The 20,513-nt window shown below is 49.6% G+C and overlaps 1 protein-coding gene across 1 annotated transcript in view; it reads left to right on the top strand.

Moving 5' to 3' along the window:
- The first annotated feature begins 3,709 nt into the window (after positions 1-3,709).
- The window catches only part of TMEM237 (transmembrane protein 237), a 57,163-nt gene continuing 40,359 nt past the window's right edge, over positions 3,710-20,513 (top strand). The window contains exons 1-2 of the mRNA XM_038749579.1: positions 3,710-3,751; positions 11,062-11,093. Coding sequence (XP_038605507.1) covers positions 3,710-3,751; positions 11,062-11,093 — 74 coding nt within the window. The remainder of the gene's footprint in view (positions 3,752-11,061; positions 11,094-20,513) is intronic.

Here is a 20,513-nt window from a genome sequence, read left to right as displayed (position 1 = left end):
AGGTGCTGTGGGGAAGGGAAGGAGGTAAGATGGGGGGGATGGAGAGGGGGACAAGGGGGAGAGGGGGAATGTGGCCTAGCGGATGGAGCCCGGGCCTGGGAATCAGAAGAGCCTGAGATCATTCATTCAATCGTATTTACTGAGCGCTTACTGTGTACAGAGCACTGGACTAAGCGCTTGGGAAGGACACGTCAGCAACAGAGAGAGACGGTCCCTACCCAACAACGGGCTCACGGTCTAGAAGGGGGAGACGGACAACAAAACCAAACACGAAGACAGGCGTCAAAACCATCAGAATAAATAGAATTATAGCTATATGCACATCATCAATAAAATAAGTAGCACTGGACTAAGCGCTTGGGAAGGACACGGCAACAGAGGGAGACAGTCCCTACCCAACGACAGGCTCATGGTCTGGAAGGGGGAGACGGACGACAAAACCAAACATGTAGCCGGGTGTCAAAACCATCAGAATAAATAGAATTATAGCTATATGCACATCATTCATAAAATAAGTAGAGTAGTCAATATGTACAAGTAAAATAAATAGAGTAGTCGCCAATCAATCAATCGTATTTATTGAGCGCTTACTGTGCGCAGAGCACTGGACTAAGCGCTTGGGAAGGTCACGTCGGCGACAGAGAGAGACGGTCCCTACCCAACGGCGGGCTCACGGTCTAGAATGGGGAGACAGACGACAAAACCAAACATGTAGACAGGTGTCACAACCATCAGAATAAATAGAATTGTAGCTATATGCATATCATTAATAAAATAAGTAAAGTAGTCAATATGTACAAGTAAAATAAATAGAGTAGTCGCCAATCAATCGTATTTATTGAGTGCTTACTGATGCCATCAGAATAAATAGAAGTAAAGCCGGATGCACATCATTAAGAAAATAAATAGAATAGTAAATATACACAAGTAACATAGAGTAATAAATCTTTACAAACATTCATTCATTCATTCAATCGTATTTATTGAGCGTTTAATGTGTGCAGAGCACTGCACTAAGCACTTGGAAAGTACAAGTTGGCAACATATAGAAACGGTCCCTGCCCAACAATGGGCTCACAGTCTAGCAGGGGGAGACAGAGAACAAACAAAACGTGTGGACAGGTGTCAATGCCATCAAACTAAATAGAAGTAAAGCCGGATGCACATCATTAAGAAAATAAATAGAATAGTAAATATGTACAAGTAACATAAATAGAGTAATAAATCTTTACAAACATTCATTCATTCATTCAATCGTATTTATTGAGCGTCTACTGTGTGCAGAGCACTGGACTAAGCGCTTGGGAAGAACAAGTCGACAACACCTAGAGACGGTCCCTACCCACCAACGGGCTCACAGTCTAGCAGGGGGAGACGGACGACGAAACAAAACGTGTGGACAGGTGTCAAGTCATCAGAATAAATAGAAGTGAAGCCGGATGCACTTCATTAAGAAAATAAATAGAATAGTAAATATGGACGAGTAAAATAATTAGAGTAATAAATCTTTACAAACATTCATTCATTCAATCGTATTTATTGAGCGTTTAATGTGTCACTAAATACTTGGGAAGGACAAGTCGGCAAGGAGGGAGGGGCGGGGCTAGAGGAGGAGGGGCGGGGCCAGCGGGGGAGGGCGGGGCCATAGGGGGAGGGGCGGGGCTAGAGCGTGAGGGGCGGGGCTGGAGGAGGGTGGGCGGGGTTAGAGGAGGATGGGCGGGGCTAGAGGTGGAGGGGCGGGGTTAGAGGTGGAGGGGCGGGGTTAGGGGAGGAGCGGGTTAGGGGAGGGGGCGGGGCTAGGGGAGGGTGGGCGGGGCTATAGGTGAAGGGGCGGGGCTGCGGGAGGAGGGGCGGGCTAGGGGAGGGGCAGGGCTAGGGAAGGGAAGGGCGGGGCTTGCTGGGTGAGGGGCGGGGCTAGAGGAAGGGCGGGGCTAGAGGAGGAGGGGCGGGGCCAGAGGGGGAGGGGAGGGGCTATGGGTGGACGGGAGGGGCTATGGGAGGGAGGGGCGGGGCTGGAGGTGGGAGGGGCGGGGCTATGGGAGGGAGGGGCGGGGCCACAGGAGGGAGGGGCGGGTCTAGAGGAGGGTGGGGCGGGCTAGGGGAGGGGGCGGGTCTAAAGGAGGGAGGGGCGGGGCCAGGGAAGGGAGGGGCGGGGCTAGAAGGGGAGGGTGGGGCGTGGTTAGTGGCGTGGAAGGGAGGGGCGGGGCTAGTGGGTGACTGGGCGGGGCTAGAGGAGGGGTGGGGCTAGAGGAGGGGCGGGGCTAGTGGATGACTGGGCGGGGCTAGTGGATGACTGGGCGGGGCTAGTGGATGACTGGGCGGGGCTAGTGGATGACTGGGCGGGGCTAGAGGAGGGGCGGGGCTAGAGGGGGGGCGGGGCTAGAGGGGGGCGGGGCTAGAGAGGACGGGCGGGACCAGAGGAGGAGGGGCGGGACTAGGGAAGGAGGGGCGGAGCCAGAGGAGGGAGGGGCGGGGCTCAAGCCGAGGGGCGGGGCCAGAGGAGGAAGGGCGGGGCTGGCTGAGGTAGGGACGGGGCCCCGGAGCATTCATTCATTCATTCATTCATTCATTCATTCATTCATTCATTCATTCATTCCTTCAATCATATTTATTGAGCGCTTCCTGTGTGCAGAGCAGTGGACTGAGCGCTTGGGAAGGACAAGTTCATTCATTCCTTCAGTCGTATTTATTGAGCGCTTCCTGTGTGCGGAGCACTGGACTGAGCGCTTGGGAAGGACAAGTTCATTCATTCGTTCAATCGTATTTATTGAGCGCTTCCTGTGAGCAGAGCACTGGACTGAGCGCTTGGGAAGGACAGGTCGACAACATATGGAGACGGTCCCTACCCCACGGCGGGCTCCTAGTCTAGAAGGGGGCGACGGGCAACCCAACCCTTTAACGAAATGAAATCAATCAATCAATCGTATTTATTGAGCGCTCACTGTGTGCAGAGCACTGGACTAAGCGCTTGGGAAGCCCAAGTTGGCGACATCTAGAGACGGCCCCTACCCCACAGCGGGCTCACAGTCTAGAAGGGGGAGACAGACAACAAAACCAAACATACTGACAGAATAAAATAAATAGAATAGATAGGTACAAGTAAGATAAATAGAGTAATAAATCTGTACAGACATATATACAGATATCCAGGTGCTGTGGGGAAGGGAGGGAGGTAAGGCTGGGGGGATGGAGAGGGGGACGACGAAGGACTCACCTCCTCCAGGAGGCCTTCCCAGACTGAGCCCCTTCCTTCCTCTCCCCCTCGTCCCCCTCTCCATCCCCCCCCATCTTACCTCCTTCCCTTCCCCACAGCACCTGTACATATGTTTGTACAGATTTATTACCCTATTTATTTATTTATTTTACTTGTACCTATCTATCCTATTTATTTTATTTTGTTAGTAGGTTTGGTTTTGTTGTCCGTCGCCCCCTTCTAGACTGTGAGCCCGCTGGTGGGTAGGGACCGCCTCTAGATGTTGCCAGCTTGGACTTCCCAAGCGCTTAGTCCAGTGCTCTGCACACGGTGAGCGCTCGATCAATACGACGGATTGATCGATTGAATGGAGCAGGAGATGTGGAGAAGCAGGGGGCGGGCCGAGGCGGGAGGGGGCGGGGGCCTGAGGGAGCCGGCTGACGGAGGAGGCTGACGGAGGGAGGGAGGGAAGGAGGGAGGGAGGAGGCGTCTCCCCCGTCCCCCCGCGGCACGGACATGGACACGGACCGGCCGCCCCCGGCCCCGGCCCGGGCCCCGGTGAGAGCCTGAGGCGCTCCCGGGCACGCATGCGCGCCGCAAGCCCCGCGGGCGGTGGGGGGGAGGGGCGGCGCGCGGACGGGCGGGCGGACGGACGGAGGAGGAGGAGGCCGCGTCGCCATGACAACCGCCCCTCCCCGCGGGGCCCCCCGGGGAGCGACGCCCCTCACCCCGTCTCTCTGTCTGTCCCTGCCTTTGTCTCTCTGTCTCTCCCTGTCTCTTCTGTCTCTCTCTGTCCCTCCCTAGCTCTGTCTCTCCCTGTCTCTCCCTGATTCTCCCTGATGACTTTGACTTGCCCAAAGTCACACAGCTGACAATTGGCAGAGCCGGGATTTGAACCCATGACCTCTGACTCTCCCCCTCGTCCCCCTCTCCATCCCCCCCCCTTCTTACCTCCTTCCCTTCCCCACAGCACCTGTATGTATGTATATATGTTTGTACATATTTATTACTCTATTTATTTATTTATTTATTTACTTACTTGTTTTACTTGTACGTATCTAACCTATTTATTTTATTTTGTCAGTATGTTTGGTTTTGTTCTCTGTCTCCCCCTTTTAGACTGTGAGCCCACTGTTGGGTAGGGACTGTCTCTATATGTTGCCGATTTGTACTTCCCAAGCGCTTAGTACAGTGCTCTGCACATAGTAAGCGCTCAATAAATACGATTGATGATGATGATGATGATGATTCTCCCTGTCTCTTCTGTCTCCCCCTGTGTCTCTCTCTGTCTTTCTGACTCTCCCTATCTCTGTCTCTGTCTCTCCCCGTCTCTTTTGACTCTCCCTGTCTCTGTCTCTCCCTGATTCTCCCTGTCTCTTCTGTCTCTCTCTGTCTCTCCTGTCTCTCCCTATCTCTGTCTCTCTCCCTGTCTCTTCTGACTCTCCTTGTCTCTCTCTGTCTTTCTCCCTGTCTCTCCCTGTCTCTCCCTGACTCTCTCCCTGTCTCTTCTGACTCTCCCTGTCCCTGTCCCTCCCTGTCCCTTCTGACTCTCCGTGTCTGTCTCTCCAGCTCTCCCTGATTCTCCCTGCCTCTTCTGTCTCTCCTGTCTCTCCCTATCTCTGTCTCTCTCTGATTCTCCCTCTGATTCTCCCTATCTCTCCCTATCTCTGTCTCTCTCTCCCTGTCTCTCTCTGTTTTTCTCTCTGTCTCTCCCTGTCTCTTCTGACTCTCCCTGTCTCTCTCCCTGTCTCTTCTGACTCTCCCTGTCTCTCTCCCTGTCTCTGCCTCTTTCTGTCTCTCCCTGTCTCTTCTGTCTCTCCCTGTCCCTTCTGACTCTCCATGTCTGTCTCTGTCTCTCCGTGTCTCTCTCTGTCTCTCCGGCTCTCCCTGATTCTCCCTGTCTCTCCCTGTCTCCCCCTGTCTCTCCCTGTCTCTTCTGTCTCTCCCTGTCTCTTCTGACTCTCCCTGTCTCTGTTTCTCCCTGATTCTCCCTGTCTCTCCTGTCTCTCCCTATCTCTGTCTCTCTCTCCCTGTCTCTTCTGACTCTCCCCATCTCTCTCTGTCTTTCTCTCTGTCGCTCCCTGTCTCTTTTCACTCTCCCTGTCTCTGTCTCTCCATCTCTCCCTGATTCTCCCTGTCTCTTCGTCTCTCTCTGTCTCTCCTGTCTCTCCCTTCCTCTGTGTCTCTCTCTCCCTGTCTCTTCTGACTCTCCTTGTCTCTCTCTGTCTTTCTCCCTGTCTCTTCTGTCTCTCTCTGTCTCTTCTGACTCTCCCTGTCTCTCTCCCTGTCTCTCCTGACTCTCCCTGTCCCTGTCCCTCCCCAGTCTCTTCTGACTCTCCGTGTCTCTCTGTCTCTCCAGCTCTCCCTGATTCTCCCTGTCTCTTCTGTCTCTCCGGTCTCTCCCTATCTCTGTCTCTCTCTCCCTGTCTCTTCTGACTCTCCCTGTCTCCCTGTCCCTGTCTCTCCCTGTCTCTGTCTGTCTCTCTCTCCCTGTCTCTCCTGACTCTCCATGTCTCTGTCTGTCTCTCCGGCTCTCCCTGATTCGCCCTGTCTCTTTTGTCTCCCCCTGTCTCTTCTGACTCTCCCTGTCTCTTCTGACTCTCCCTGTCTCTTCTGACTCACCCTGTCTCTCTCTGTCTTTCTGTCTCTCCTGTCTTTCTGTCTCATCCCTGTCTCTTCTGTCTCTCATGTCTCTCCCTGTCTCTTCTGACTCTCCCTGTCTCTCCATGTCTCTTCTGACTCAGCATGTCTCTTCCTGTCTCTCCAGCTCTCCCTGATTCTCCCTGTCTCTTCTGTCTCTCCCTGTCTCTTCTGACTCTCCCTGTCTCTCTGTCTGTCTCTGTCTCTCTGTCTGTCTCTGTCTCTTCTGTCTCTCCCTGTCTCTTCTGACTCTCCCTGTCCCTTCTGACTCTCCCTGTCCCTGTCTCTCCCCGTCTCTTCTGACTCTCCATGTCTCTCTCTGTCTCTCCAGCTCTCCCTGATTCTCCCTGTCTCTTCTGTCCCTCCCTGTCTCTTCTGACTCTTCCTGTCTCTCTGTCTCTCTGTCTGTCTCTGTCCCTCCCTGTCTCTTCTGACTCTCCGTGTCTCTCTCTGTCTCTCCGGCTTTCCCTGATTCTCCCTGTCTCTTCTGTCTCTCCCTGGCTCTTCTGACTCTCCCTGTCTCTCTCTGTCTCTCTGTTTCTGTCCCTCCCTGTCTCTTCTGACTCTCCATGTCTCTGTCCCTCCCTGTCTCTTCTGACTCTCCATGTCTCTATCTGTCTGTCCGGCTCTCCCTGATTCTCCCTGTCTCTTCTGACTTTCCCCATCTGTCTCTGTCTGTCTCTGTCTGTCCCTGTCTCTTCTGACTTTCCATGTCTCTCTCTGTCTCTCCGTCGCTCCCTGATTCTCTCTCTCTCCCTGTCTCTTTCTCTCCCTGTCTCTCTCTCTGTCTTTTCTGACTCTCCATGTCTCTCCCTCTCTCTTCTATCTCTCCCTGCCTCATCTGTCTCTCCCTATCTCTTTCTTTCCCTGTCTGTCTCTCCCTGATTCTCCCTGTCTCATCTGTCTCTCCCTGTCTCTGTCTCACCGATTCTCCCTGTCTCGCCTGTCTCTCCCTGTCTCTGTCTCTCCCTGTCTCTCTCAACTTTTCTCTTTCCTCCCCCTTCTCCCTTTTTTTCTCTCCAGCCCCTCCCCCCCTCTTCCCCCTTAGTAATAATAATAATGTTGGCATTTATTGAGCAATTACTATGTGCCAAGCACTGTTCTAAGCATTGGAGTAGATAGAAGGTAATCAGGTTGTCCCACACGAGGTTCACAGTCTTCATCTCCGTTCTGTCGTCTGTCTCCCCCTTCTAGACTGTGACCCTTTTTTTAATGGTATTTATTAAGCGCTTACTATGTGCAAAGCACTGTTCTAAGCGCCGAGCACTGTTCTAAGCCCGTTGTCGGATAGGGGCCGTCTCTATATGTTGCCGACTTGTACTTCCCAAGCGCTTAGTACAGTGCTCTGCACACAGTGAGCGCTCAATAAATACGATTGAATGAATGAAGTGACTTGCCTAAAGTCACACAGCTGATGTGGCAGAGTCTTGTACTTCCCAAGCGCTTAGTACAGTGAGAACAGTGCTTGGCACATAGTAAGCAGTTAACAAATATCATCATTATTATTATTAGGTAGAGAAGGGAGACGTGGAGAGGGAAGGGAAGAAAGGGAGAAGGGAATATTTTATTAATGATGTGCACACATCTATAATTCTATACATATGCTAATCTATCTATTGTCTATCTATTCTATTTATAATTCAATACACTGTATTGAGCGCACAGTAGGTGCTCAATAAATACGATTGAATGAACCCACAACCTCTGACCCCCAAGCCCGGGCTCTTTCCACTAAGCCATGCTGCTTCCCTCTTCTCTCTCCATCTCTCCATTTTCCCCTCCCCTCTCCCCTTTCATTCATTCAGTCAGTCGTACTTATTGAGCGCTTACTGTGTGCAGAGCACTGTACTAAGCGCTTGGAAAGTACAATTCAGCAATAGAGACGGTCCTTACCCAACAACGGGCTCACAGTCTAGAAGGGGGGAGACAGACATCAATATAAATAGAATTATAGATGTGTGCACATTAATAAAATAATCCCTTCTTCCTTTCTTCCCTTCCCTCTCCATGTCTCCCTTCTCTCCCAAATAATAATAATGATGGTATTTGTTAAGTGCTTACTATGTGCCAAGCACTGTTCTAAGCACTGAGGTAGATACAAGGTGATCACGTTGTCCCACGTGGCGCTCAAAGTCTTCATCTCCATTTGACAGACGAGGTCACTGAGGCCCAGAGAAGTGAAGCAACTTGCCCAGGGTCACACGGCAGACAAATGGCAGAGCTGGGATTAGAACCCATGACCTCTGACTCCCAAGCCCAGGCTCTTTCTGCCGAGCCACTTCTCTCCCCAACAACTACTTCTCATTCTTCCCTTCTGCCCTCCTCTTCCCCCTTCTCTCTCTCCCTCTCTCTTTCTCTCTCCTTTTCTCCCTTCTTCTCTTTTTCACTTCCCATCCACCCTCCTCTTCCCCCCTCCATTTTCTCCTTCCTTCTCCCTTCTCTCTCCCTTCCGCCCTCCTCTTCCCCCCTCCATTTTCCCCTTCCCTCTCCCCTTCTCCCTTCTTTCTCCCTTCCCTTCCACCCTCCTCTTCCCCCCCCATTTCCCCCTTCCTTCTCCCCTTCTCCCGTCCCTCTCTCCATTTTCCCCTTCCCTCTCCCCTGCTTCCTCCTCACTCTCTCTCCCTTCCCTTCCACCCTCTTCTTCCCCCCTCCCTTTTCCCCTTCCCTCTCCCCTTCTCCCTTTTTTCTCTCTCCCTTCTGCCCTCCTCTTCCCCCTTTTCTCTCTCTACTTTCCCTTCCCTCTCCTCTTCTCCCTTGTCTCCCTTCCCTTCCACCCCCCTCTTCCCCTTCTCCTTCCCTCTCCCCTTCTCCCTTCTCTCTCCCTTCCGCCCTCCTCTTCCCCCTCCTCAGTCTTTGCACTTTTCCCTTCTCCCTTCTCTCTCTCCCTTCCCTTCTCCCTCCTCTTCCCCCTTCTCTCTCTCTTCCCCCTTCTCCCTCTCCCTTCCCTTCCACCGTCCTCTTCCCCGTCTCTCCACTTTTCCCCTTCCCTCTGTCCTTCTCCCTTCTCTCTCTCTCTCCCTTCCCTTCTGCCCTCCTCTTCCCCCTTCTCTCTCTCTCTCTCCCTTTCTCCCTCTCTCCCTCCTCTTCCCCCAACTCTCTCTCTCCACTTTCCCCCTTCCCTCTCTCTCCACTTTCCCCCTTCCCTCTGTCCTTCTCCCTTCTCTCTCTCCCATCTCTTCCACTCTCCCCTATTTCCTTCTTTCCCTCTCTCTGTTCTCTCCTTTCCATCCTTCCCTTCCTCCTTCTCTCTCTCCTTTTTCTCCTTCTCTCCCTCTCCCTTTCCCTGCTCCCTCTCCTTCCTCTCCTTTTTCTCTCCCTCTCTCTCATTCTCCCCTTTCATTCATTCATTCAATCGTATTTATTGAGCGCTTACTGTGTGCAGAGCACTGGACTAAGCACTTGGGAAGTACAAGTTGGCAACATATAGAAACGGTCCCTACCCAACACTCAGTGGTATTTATCAAGAATTTACTGGGTGCAGAGCACTGTACTAAGCACTTGGGAGAATGCAATAGAACAGAGGTGGTAGACACATTCATTCAATTATTCATGCAGTCGAATTTATTGAATGCTTACTGCGTGCAGAGCACTGTCCTAAGCGTTTAGGAAGTACATGTTGGCAACATATGGAGACGGTCCCTACCCAACAACGGGCTCACAGTCTAGAAGGGGGAGACGGACAAAAAAAAAAAAGGTAGGCAGGTGTCAATGCCATCAGAATTATAATATGATATATATAAATATCATAATATTAATGATGTGTATATAGCTATAATTCTATTTATCTATTTTGATGGTATTGAGGCCTGTCTACTTGTTTTGTTTTGTTAAATAAAATAAATAGAATATGTACAAGTAAAGTAAATACATAGAGTAGTAAATCTGTACAAACATATATACATATATACAGGTGCTGTGGGGAGGGGAGTAATAATAATAATGATGGCATTTATTAAGTGCTTACTATGTGCAAAGCACTGTTCTAAGCACTGGGGAGGTTACAAGGTGATCAGGTTGTCCCTCGTGGGGCTCACAGATTTAATCCCCATTTTCCAGACGAGGTAACTGAGGCCCAGAGAAGTGAAGTGACTTGCCCAAAGTCACGCAGCTGACAATTGGCGGAGGCAGGATTTGAACCCATGACCTCTGACTCCAAAGCCCGGGCTTTTCCCTACTGAGCCACGCTGCTTCATGCTGGGAATAGACTGTGAGCCCACTGTTGGGTAGGGACCGTCACTATATGTTGCCAACTTGTACTTCCCAAGCGCTTAGTGCAGTGCTCTGCACACAGTAAGCGCTCAATAAATACGATTGAATGAATGAATGAGGGGAAAGAGGTAAGGCGGGGGGGATGGGGGGATTCCAGTCCATAATTCTTTCGGCTTCCTTTGGACAGACGTTCCCCCTTTCTCGTAAACCAGCATTTGGTCTCCCCCTCGTCCCCCTCTCCATCCCCCCGTCTTACCTCCTTCCCTTCCCCACAGCACCTGTATATATGGATATATGTTTGTACAGATTTATTACTCTATTTATTTTACTTGTACATATCTATTCTATTTATTTTATTTTGTTAATATGTTTGGTTTTGTTCTCTGTCTTCCCCTTCTAGACTGTGAGCCCACTGTTGGGTAGGGACTGTCTCTAGATGTTGCCAACATGTACTTCCCAAGCGCTTAGTCCAGTGCTCTGCACACAGTAAGCGCTAAATAAATACGATTGATTGATTGTTGGGTAGGGACTGTCTCTATATGCTGCCAACTTGGACTTCCCAAGCGCTTAGTACAGTGCTCTGCACACAGTAAGCGCTCCATAAATACAATTGATTGATTGATTGATTGATTGTTGGGTAGGAACTGTCTCTATATGTTGCCAACTTGTACTTCCCAAGCGCTTAGTCCAGTGCTCTGCACACAGTAAGCGCTCAATAAATACAATTGATTGATTGATTGTTGGGTAGGGACTGTCTCTATATGTTGCCAACTTGGACTTCCCAAGCACTTAGTCCAGTGCTCTGCACACAGTAAGTGCTCAATAAATACGATTGATTGATTGATTGTTGGGTAGGGACTGTCTCTATATGTTGCCAACTTGTACTTCCCAAGCGCTTAGTCCAGTGCTCTGCACACAGTAAGCGCTCAATAAATATGATTGATTGATTGATCAGAAAAGGCAGTGCCACCTTTTTCGTTTGCGAGAGTTTGGTTTATTTATTTTTTTCTCTGTTTCAGCGTCCACCCCGGGCCCTTCCACCAGTGCCAAGGTAAAAAATCGTCTCCGGGAATCACCGTGGCTGGTTGATGGGCTACAGGGTGGGTTTTAATAAGATGAAATTCGAAGTAGTGGAACTTTCCATCCTGTCAGTGCCCTAGGGCAGAGACCAAAAGCTCCAAGGTGAGAGAATTTTCCAAGGACATTGCGGGAGAGATGGGAAAACAGGGGATGAAGTGGGAATGAGGCGACTAAGGCGACAGAAAGTCTTGGAAGTGCCGGGTGAAGAATGGACGGGAATGATGCTTTGGGAAGTGCACTTTCCAGAAGCACTGGGGACCGAGGACCTATGACAGGGCCGGCTGAGGTTCATTCATTCATTCAGTCGTATTTATTGAGCGCTTACTGTGTGCAGAACACTGGACTAAGCGCTTGGGAAGGACAAGTTGGTAACATATAGAGACAGTCCCTACCCAACAATCAATCAATCGTATTTATTGAGCGCTTACTGTGTGCAGAGCACTGGACTAAGCGCTTGGGAAGTACAAGTTGGCAACATATAGAGACGGTCCCTACCCAACAATCAATCAATCAATCAATCAATCGTATTTATTGAGCGCTTACTGTGTGCAGAGCACTGGACTAAGCGCTTGGGAAGTCCGAGTCGGCGACGTCTAGAGACGGTCCCTAACGGGCCCACGGTCTAGAAGGGGGAGACAGACGACAAAACGCAACGTGTGGACAATGGTCAAGTCGTCAGAACTCGGTTGGCCAAGTCGGGTGGTCCACCCGAATGAGAAGCAGCGTGGCTCAGCGGAAAGAGCCCGGGCTTGGGAGTCAGAGGTCGTGGGTTCGAATTCCGCCTCCGCCACTCATCAGCTGTGTGGCTTTGGGCAAGTCACTGTGACTCAGCCCGTTGTTGGGTAGGGACCGTCTCTATATGTTGCCGACTTGTACTTCCCAAGAGCTTAGTACGGTGCTCTGCACACAGTAAGCGCTCAATAAATACGATTGATTGATTGTCGGGTAGGGACTGTCTCTATATGTTGCCAACTTGTACTTCCCAAGCGCTTAGTCCAGTGCTCTGCACACAGTAAGCGCTCAATAAATATGATTGAGTGAATAATAATAATAATGATGATGGCATTTATTAAGCGCTTACTACGTGCAAAGCACTGTTCTAAGCGCTGGGGAGGTTACAAGGTGAACAGGTTGTCCCACGGGGGGCTCACAAGCTTAATCCCTATTTTACAGATGAGGTAACTGAGGCCTAGAGAATAATAATATTAATAATGACGGCATTTGTTAAGCGCTTACTACGTGCAAAGCACTGTTCTAAGAGCTGGGGAGGTTACAAGGTGATCAGGTTGTCCCACGGGGGGCTCACAGGCTTAATCCCTATTTTACAGATGAGGTAACTGAGGCCTAGAGAATAATAATATTAATAATGATGGCATTTGTTAAGCGCTTACTATGTGCCAAGCACTGTTCTAAGCGCTGGGGAGGTTGCAAGGTGATCAGGTGGTCCCACGTGGGGCTCACAATCTTCATCTCCATTTTACAGATGAGGGAACTGAGGCCCAGAGAAGTGAAGTGGCTTGCCCAAGGTCACACAGCTGACAGTTGGCGGAGCCGGGATTTGAACCCATGACCTCTGACTCCAAAGCCCGGGCTCTTGCTACTGAGCCACTGCTGGTTCTCTAAAATTTTATCTCAGTACGCCTAGGTGATTTATTTTAAACCCTCCAGTGTATTTACAATTTTTTTTAATTCTCATAGTAGAGAAGAGATTAGAACCCAGGCCTCCAGCCTTCCAAGGCTGTTAATAATAATAATAATAATAATAATAATAATAATAATGATGGCATTTATTAAGTGCTTACTAGGTGCAGAGCACTGTTCTAAGCACTGCGGGGGGACACAAGGTGATCAGGTTGTCCCACGTGTGGCTCGCAGTCTTAATCCCCATTTTACAGATGAGGTAACTGAGGCTCAGAGAAGTTAAGTGACTTTCCCAAGGTCACACACCAGACGTGGCGGAGTCGGGATTCGAACCCATAACCTCTGACTCCAAAGCCCGTGCTCTTTCCACTGAGCCACGCTGCTTCTCTACCTTTCCTCTAGGCCACCGCAGGCCTTCCAGAGCACTTAGTCCAGTGCTCTGCGCACAGTAAGCGCTCAATAAATACGATTGAGTGAATGAATGAATAATAGTAATCAGTCAATCAATCAATCAATCGTATTTATTGAGCGCTTACTGTGTGCAGAGCACTGTACTAAGCGCTTGGGAAGTACAAGTTGGCAAGTTAGTAATAATAATGTTGGTATTTCTTAAGCGCTTACTATGTGCCAAGCACTGTTCTAAGCACCGGGATAGATACAAGGTAATCGGGTCGGCCCACGGACGGCTCACAGTCTCCATCCCCATTTTCCAGATGGGGTAACTGAGGCCCAGAGGAGTGAAGTGACTTGCCCGAGGTCACACAGCCGACAAGCGGCGGAGCCGGGATTAGAACCCATGACCTCTGACTTCCAAGCCCGGGCTCTTCCCACTGAGCAACGCAAAACGGGGATCAGTCAATCAATCGTATTTATTGAGTGCTTACTATGTGCAGAGCACTGTACTAAGCGCTTGGGAAGTACAAATTGGCAACATATAGAGACAGTCCCTACCCAACATTGGGCTCACACCAAGACTGTGAGCCCCGCGTGGGACAACCTGATTACCTTGTATCTTCCCCCAGCGCTTAGAACAGAGTTTGGCACATCATCATCATCATCAATCGTATTTATTGAGCGCTTACTATGTGCAGAGCACTGTACTAAGCGCTTGCTTATGTCTGTAGCTGTCATTGTGTTTATTTGGATTGATGCCTCTCTCCCCCTCTCTAGACTGGAAGCTCATTGTGGGCTGGGAATACCACTGTTTATTGTTGTATTGTACTTTCCCAAGCACTTAGTACAGTGCTCTTCACACAGTAAGCACTCAATAAGTACGATTGAATGCATGAATGAATGAAAGAAGGCGCTTACAATGTAGCAGAAGATGGATGTTCAAATAAATTGGAGAGAGCGGAGCAGCAGGAGAGAATTGGGATAGGTACATGAGCGCTGTGGGGCTGGAAGTGGGCTTAAGGGATACTCAGTGGCAAGAGCCTGGGCTTTGGCGTCTGAGGTCATGGGTTCTAATCCCGGCTCTGCCACTTATAATAATAATAATAATAATAATGGCATTTATTAAGCGCTTACTATGTGCAAAGCACTGTTCTAAGTGCTGGGGAGGTTACAAGGTGATCAGGTTGTCCCACGGGGGGCCCACAGTCTTAATCCCCATTTTACAGTTGAGGTAACTGAGGCCCGGAGAAGTGAAGTGGCTTGCCCAAATTCACACAGCTGACAGTTGGCGGAGCCGGGATTTGAACTCATGACCTCTGACTCCAAAGCCCGGGCTCTTTCCACCGAGCCACGCTGCTCACTTGTCAGCTGGAGGAGCTCATAGTCTTAATCCCCGTTTTGCGTGGCTTAGTGGAAAGAGCCCGGGCTTGGAAGTCATAGGTCATGGGTTCTAATCCCGGCTCCGCCGCTTGTCAGCTGTGTGACCTTGGGCAAATCAGTTCACTTCTCTGTGCCTCACTTCCCTCATCTGTAAAATGGGGATTAAGACTGTGAGCCCCCCGTGGGACAACCTGGTGACCTTGTATCTACCCCAGCGCTTAGAACAGTGCTCGGCACATAGTAAGCGCTTAACAAATACCATCATCATTATTATTATTATGAGAAGCAGCGTGATTCAGTGGAAAGAGCCCGGGCTTGGGAGTCAGAAGTCATGGGTTCAAATCCCGGCTCCGCCACTTGTCAGCTGTGTGACTTTAGGCAAGTCACTTCACTTCTCTGGGCCTCAGTGACCTCATCTGGAAAATGGGGGTGAAGACTGGGAGCCCCACGGGGGCCAACCTGATCACCTTGTATCCTCTCCAGTGATTAGAACAGGGCTCCCCCACCCAATTCTAGACTGTGAGCCCGTTGGTGGGCAGGGACCGTCTCTATACGCTGCCGACTTGTACTTCCCAAGCGCTTAGTCCAGTGCTCTGCACACAGTAAGCGCTCAATAAATACGATTGAATGAATGAATGACAACCTGATCACCTTGTATCCTCCCCAGTGCTTAGAACAGTGCTTTGCACGTAGTAAGTGCTTAGTAGATGCCATCATCAGTATCAGTATTATTATTACAACCCCAAGAGCACAGATGATACACAAGGGAGGGCAAACAAGGTGGGGAAAAGAAGTTAGTCAGGGAAGACTTCCCGGAGGAGATAGGATTTCAGCAGGGCTTTAAGGATGGGGAAGGGCGTTCCAGGTCGGAAGAAGGATAATAATAATAATGGCATTTATTAAGCGCTTACTATGTGCCAAGCACTGTTCTAAGCGCTCGGGAGGATACAAGGTGATCAGGTTGTCCCACTGGGGGCTCACAGTCTTCATCCCCATTTTACAGATGAGGGAACTGAGGCCCAGAGAATCAATCAATCAATCAATCAATCAATCGTATTTATTGAGCGCTTACTATGTGCAGAGCACTGTACTAAGCGCTTGGGAAGTACAAATTGGCAACATCTAGAGACAGTCCCTACCCAACAGTGGGCTCACAGTCTAAAAGGGGGAGACAGAGAACAAAACCAAACATACTAACAAAATTAAATAAATAGGATAGAAAGATAGATAGAGAAGTGAAGTGACTTGTCCAGAGTCACCCAGCTGACAAGTGGCGGAGCCGGGATTTGAACCCATGACCTCTGACTCCAAAGCCCGGGCTCTTTCCATTGAGCCATGCTGCTTCAACGGCATTCATTCATTATCTGCCAATTTTATTATTGCCGTAGCATGTTAATCGTTTAACTACCCCCTGTGATGCCATCGCCTACTTTATATCAGTAGGCGCCTACTTTTCGACTGTGAGCCCACTGTTGGGTAGGGACTGTCTCTAGATGTTGCCAACTTGGACTTCCCAAGCGCTTAGTACAGTGCTCTGCACACAGTAAGCGCTCAATAAATACGATTGATGATGATGATGATGATGATTCATTGATTGACTTTAAAGGGGTCGGCGGTGAGGGAGATCAGGTCGAGGCGCAGGGAGTCAGTTGGTGAGCCCACTGTTGGGTAGGGACTGTCTCTATATGTTGCCAACTTGTACTTCCCAAGCGCTTAGTACAGTGCTCTGCACACAGTAAGCGCTCAATAAATACGATTGATGATGATGATGATGATGATGATTCATTGATTGACTGTAAAGGGGTCGGCGGTGAGGGAGATCAGGTTGAGGCGCAGGGAGACAGTTGGTGAGCCCACTGTTGGGTAGGGACTGTCTCTATATGTTGCCAACTTGTCCTTCCCAAGCGCTTAGTACAGTGCTCTGCACACAGTAAGCGCTCAATAAATACGATTGATGATGATGATGATGATGATTCATTGATTGACTGTAAAGGGGTCGGCGGTGAGGGAGATCAGGTCAAGGCGCAGGGAGTCAGTTGGTGAGCCCACTGTTGGGTAGGGACCGTCTCTATATGTTGCCAACTTGTACTTCCCAAGCGCTTAGTACAGTGCTCTGCACACAGTAAGCGCTAAATAAATACGATTGATCGATTGGTGAGGCACAGTGAATGCATCCTTCAAGTCACATGAAATTGTAGGTGAATTATCGCCGCTACTCATTCGTTCGGTCATTCAGTCGTATTTATTGAGCGCTGACTCTTTGCGGAGCACTGTACTAAGGAGAGAAGAGCTGTCTTGAAGCCAGGAGGAGATGTGAGACTGGAGAGAGGGAGAGGGAACAGGGGAGGAGATGGAGATTTGGGAATCATCATCATCAATCGTATTTATTGAGCGCTTACTGTGTGCAGAGCACTGGACTAAGCGCTTGGGAAGTACAGTTTGGCAACATCTAGAGACAGTCCCTACCCAACAGTGGGCTCACAGTCTAAAAGGGGGAGACAGAGAACAAAACCAAACATACTAACAAAATAAAATAAATAGAATAGATATGTACAAGTAAAATAAATAGATAAATAAATAGAGTAATAAATATGGACAAACATATATACATATATACAGGTGCTGTGTAGTTGAAACGGTGGGAGCGAATGAGTGCCCCAAGGGGGTCAGTGTAGATGGCGAATAGAAGGGAATAGAGGTGGCTCAGTGGAAAGAGCCCGGGCTTTGGAGTCAGAGGTCGTGGGTTCAAATCCCGGCTCTGCCACTTGTCAGCTGGGTGACTTTGAGCAAGTCACTTCACTTCTCTGGGCCTCAGTTCCGTCATCTGGAAAATGGGGATGAAGACCGTGAGCTCCCTTTGGGACAACCTGTTCACCTTGTAACCTCTCCAGCGCTTAGAACAGTGCTTTGTAAGCGCTTAATAAATGTCATTTAAAAAAAAGGAGGGGACCCAGAACTGAACCTTGAACCAGCCAGTCAGTCAATTGTATTTATTGAGCGCTTACTGTGTGCAGAGCACTGTACTAAGCGCTTGGGAAGTACAATTTGGCAACATATAGAGACAGTCCCTACCCAACAGTGGGCTCACAGTCTAAAAGGGGGAGACCGAGAACAAAACCAAACATACTAACAAAATAAAATAAATAGAATAGATATGTACAAGTAAAATAAATAGAGTAATAAATATGTACAAACATATATACATATATACAGCTGCTGTGTAGTTGAAACGGTGGGAGCGTATGAGTGCCCCAAGGGGGCCAGTGTAGATGGCGAATAGAAGGGAATAGAGGTGGCTCAGTGGAAAGAGCCCGGGCTTTGGAGTCAGAGGTCATGGGTTCAAATCCCAGCTCTGCCACTTGTCAGCTGTGTGACTTTGAGCAAGTCACTTCACTTCTTTGGGCCTCAGTTCCCTCATCTGGAAAATGGGGATGAAGACTGTGAGCCCCCCGTGGGACAACCTGATCACCTTGTAACCTCTCCAGCGCTTAGAACAGTGCTTTGTAAGCGCTTAATAAATGTCATTTAAAAAAAAGGAGGGGACCCAGAACATAACCTTGAACCAGCCAGTCAGTCAATTGTATTTATTGAGCGCTTACAGTGTGCAGAACACTGCCCTAAGCACTTGGGAGAGTACAACAGAACAATAAACAGACACCTTCCCTGCCCACAATGAGCGTACTGTCTAGAGAGCGTACAGAGAAGCAGCGTGGCTCAGTGGAAAGAGCCCGGGCTTTGGAGTCAGAGGTCATGGGTTCAAGTCCCGGCTCCGCCACTTGTCAGCTGTGTGACTTTGAGCAAGTCACTTCACTTCTCTGGGCCTCAGTTCCCTCATCTGGAAAATGGGGATGAAGACTGTGAGCCCCCGCCCCCCCCCATGGGACAACCTGATCACCTTGTAACCTCCCCAGCGCTTAGAACAGTGCTCTGCACATAGTGAGCGCTTAATAAATGCCGTCATCATTATTATTATTACAGGGGGAGGCAGGCATCAATGTAAATAAATAAATGACAGATATATCCAGTTAGGCGGTGGGAGGCAGAGGAGAAGCCCACGAAAGAGACGGAGGACTATTACAACTAAAAATAGTTGTAGTAGTTGTAGCAGTGATAGTAATATGTATTAATCAATCAATCAATCAATCGTATTTATTGAGCGCTTACTGTGTGCAGAGCACTGTACTAAGCGCTTGGGAAGTACAAGTTGGCAACATATAGAGACGGTCCCTACCCAGTAGGAACTGTTGGGTATTATCATCATCATCATCAATCGTATTTATTGAGCTCTTACTATGTGCAGAGCACTGTACTAAGCGCTTGGGAAGTACAAATTGGCAACATCTAGAGACAGTCCCTACCCAACAGTGGGCTCACAGTCTAAAAGGGGGAGACAGAGAACAAAACCAAACATACTAACAAAATAAAATAAATAGAATAGATATGTACAAGTAAAATAAATAAATAAATAAATAGAGTAATAAATAGGTACAGACATATATCCATATATACAGGTGCTGTGGGGAAGGGAAGGAGGTAAGATGGGGGGGATGGAGAGGGGGACGAGGGGGAGAGGAAGGAAGGGGCTGAGTGTGGGAAGGCCTCCTGGAGGAGGTGAGCTCTCAGCAGGGCCTTGAAGGGAGGAAGAGAGCGAGCTTGGCGGAGGGGCAGAGGGATTGGGGGCATTCCAGGCCCGGGGGAGGACTGGGCCGGGGGTAGACGGCGGGACAGGCGAGAACGAGGCCTAACGGTGAGGAGATTAGCGGTGGCAGAGGAGCGGAGGGTGCCGGCTGGGCTGGAGAAGGACAGAAGGGAGGTGAAGGAGGAGGGGGCCAGGGGGTGGATGGATGGACAGCCTGGAAGCCCAGGGTGAGGAGTTTCTGCCTGATGCGCAGATTGATTGGGAGCCACTGGAGATTTTTGAGGAGGGGAGTGATATGCCCAGAGCGTTTCTGGACAAAGATAATCCGGGCAGCAGCATGAAGTATGGATTGAAGTGGAGAGAGACACGAGGATGGGAGATCAGAGAGAAGGCTGATGCGGTAGTCCAGACGGGATAGGATGAGAGCTTGAACGAGCAGGGGAGCGGTTGGGATGGAGAGGAAAGGGAGGAGCTTGGCAATGTTGCGGAGCTGAGACCGGCAGGTTTTGGCGACGGCTTGGATGTGAGGGGTGAATGAGAGAGCGGAGTCGAGGATGACACCAAGGTTGGGGGCTTGTGAGACGGGAGGGATGGTAGTGCCGTCAACAGAGATGGGAAAGTCAGGGAGGGGACAAGGTTTGGGAGGGAAAACAAGGATTAAGATTAAGTGCTTACGTACTAAGCTCTTGGGAAAGTATACAGAGCTGAGAATTAGACACCATCCCTGACCCTTAACGGACTCATAATTTAAGAAGGTGAGCAGGGAGGGAGGATTGGGGACAGACCCCTAAGGAGCGATGAAACAACTCATTCCTTCAATCGTATTTATTGAGCGCTTACTGTGTGCAGAACACTGTGAAACGAGGACAAATGCACTGACTCTAGTGTCCTTTCCCAGGCACTTAGTATACAGTACACTCTGCACCCAATAAGGCTTAGCCAATATGACTGATTAATAATAATAATAACAATAATAATAATAATAATGGCATTTATTATTTTTATTTTTATTTTGGCATTTTCAATAATAATAATAATAATGACATTTATTAAGCGCTTCCTATGTGCAAAGCACTGTTCTAAGCGCTGGGGGGGATACAAGGTGATCAGGTTGTCCCACGGGGGCTCACAATCTTAATCCCCATTTTACAGATGAGGTAACGGAGGCACAGAGAAGTTAAGTGACTTGCCCAAAGTCACACAGCCGATAAGTGGCGGAGCCAAGATTCAAACCCATGACCTCTGACTCCCAAGCCCGTGCTCTTTCCACTGAGCCACGACTGTGAGCCCACTGTTGGGTAGGGACTGTCTCTATATGTTGCCAACTCGTACTTCCCA

The sequence above is a fragment of the Tachyglossus aculeatus genome, chromosome 7 (genome assembly GCF_015852505.1).
Source record: "Tachyglossus aculeatus isolate mTacAcu1 chromosome 7, mTacAcu1.pri, whole genome shotgun sequence".
Classification (NCBI taxonomy): Eukaryota; Metazoa; Chordata; class Mammalia; order Monotremata; family Tachyglossidae; genus Tachyglossus; species Tachyglossus aculeatus.
Note: the sequence above shows the minus strand (reverse complement) of the source record. Positions and strands in the feature narration are given on the sequence as shown.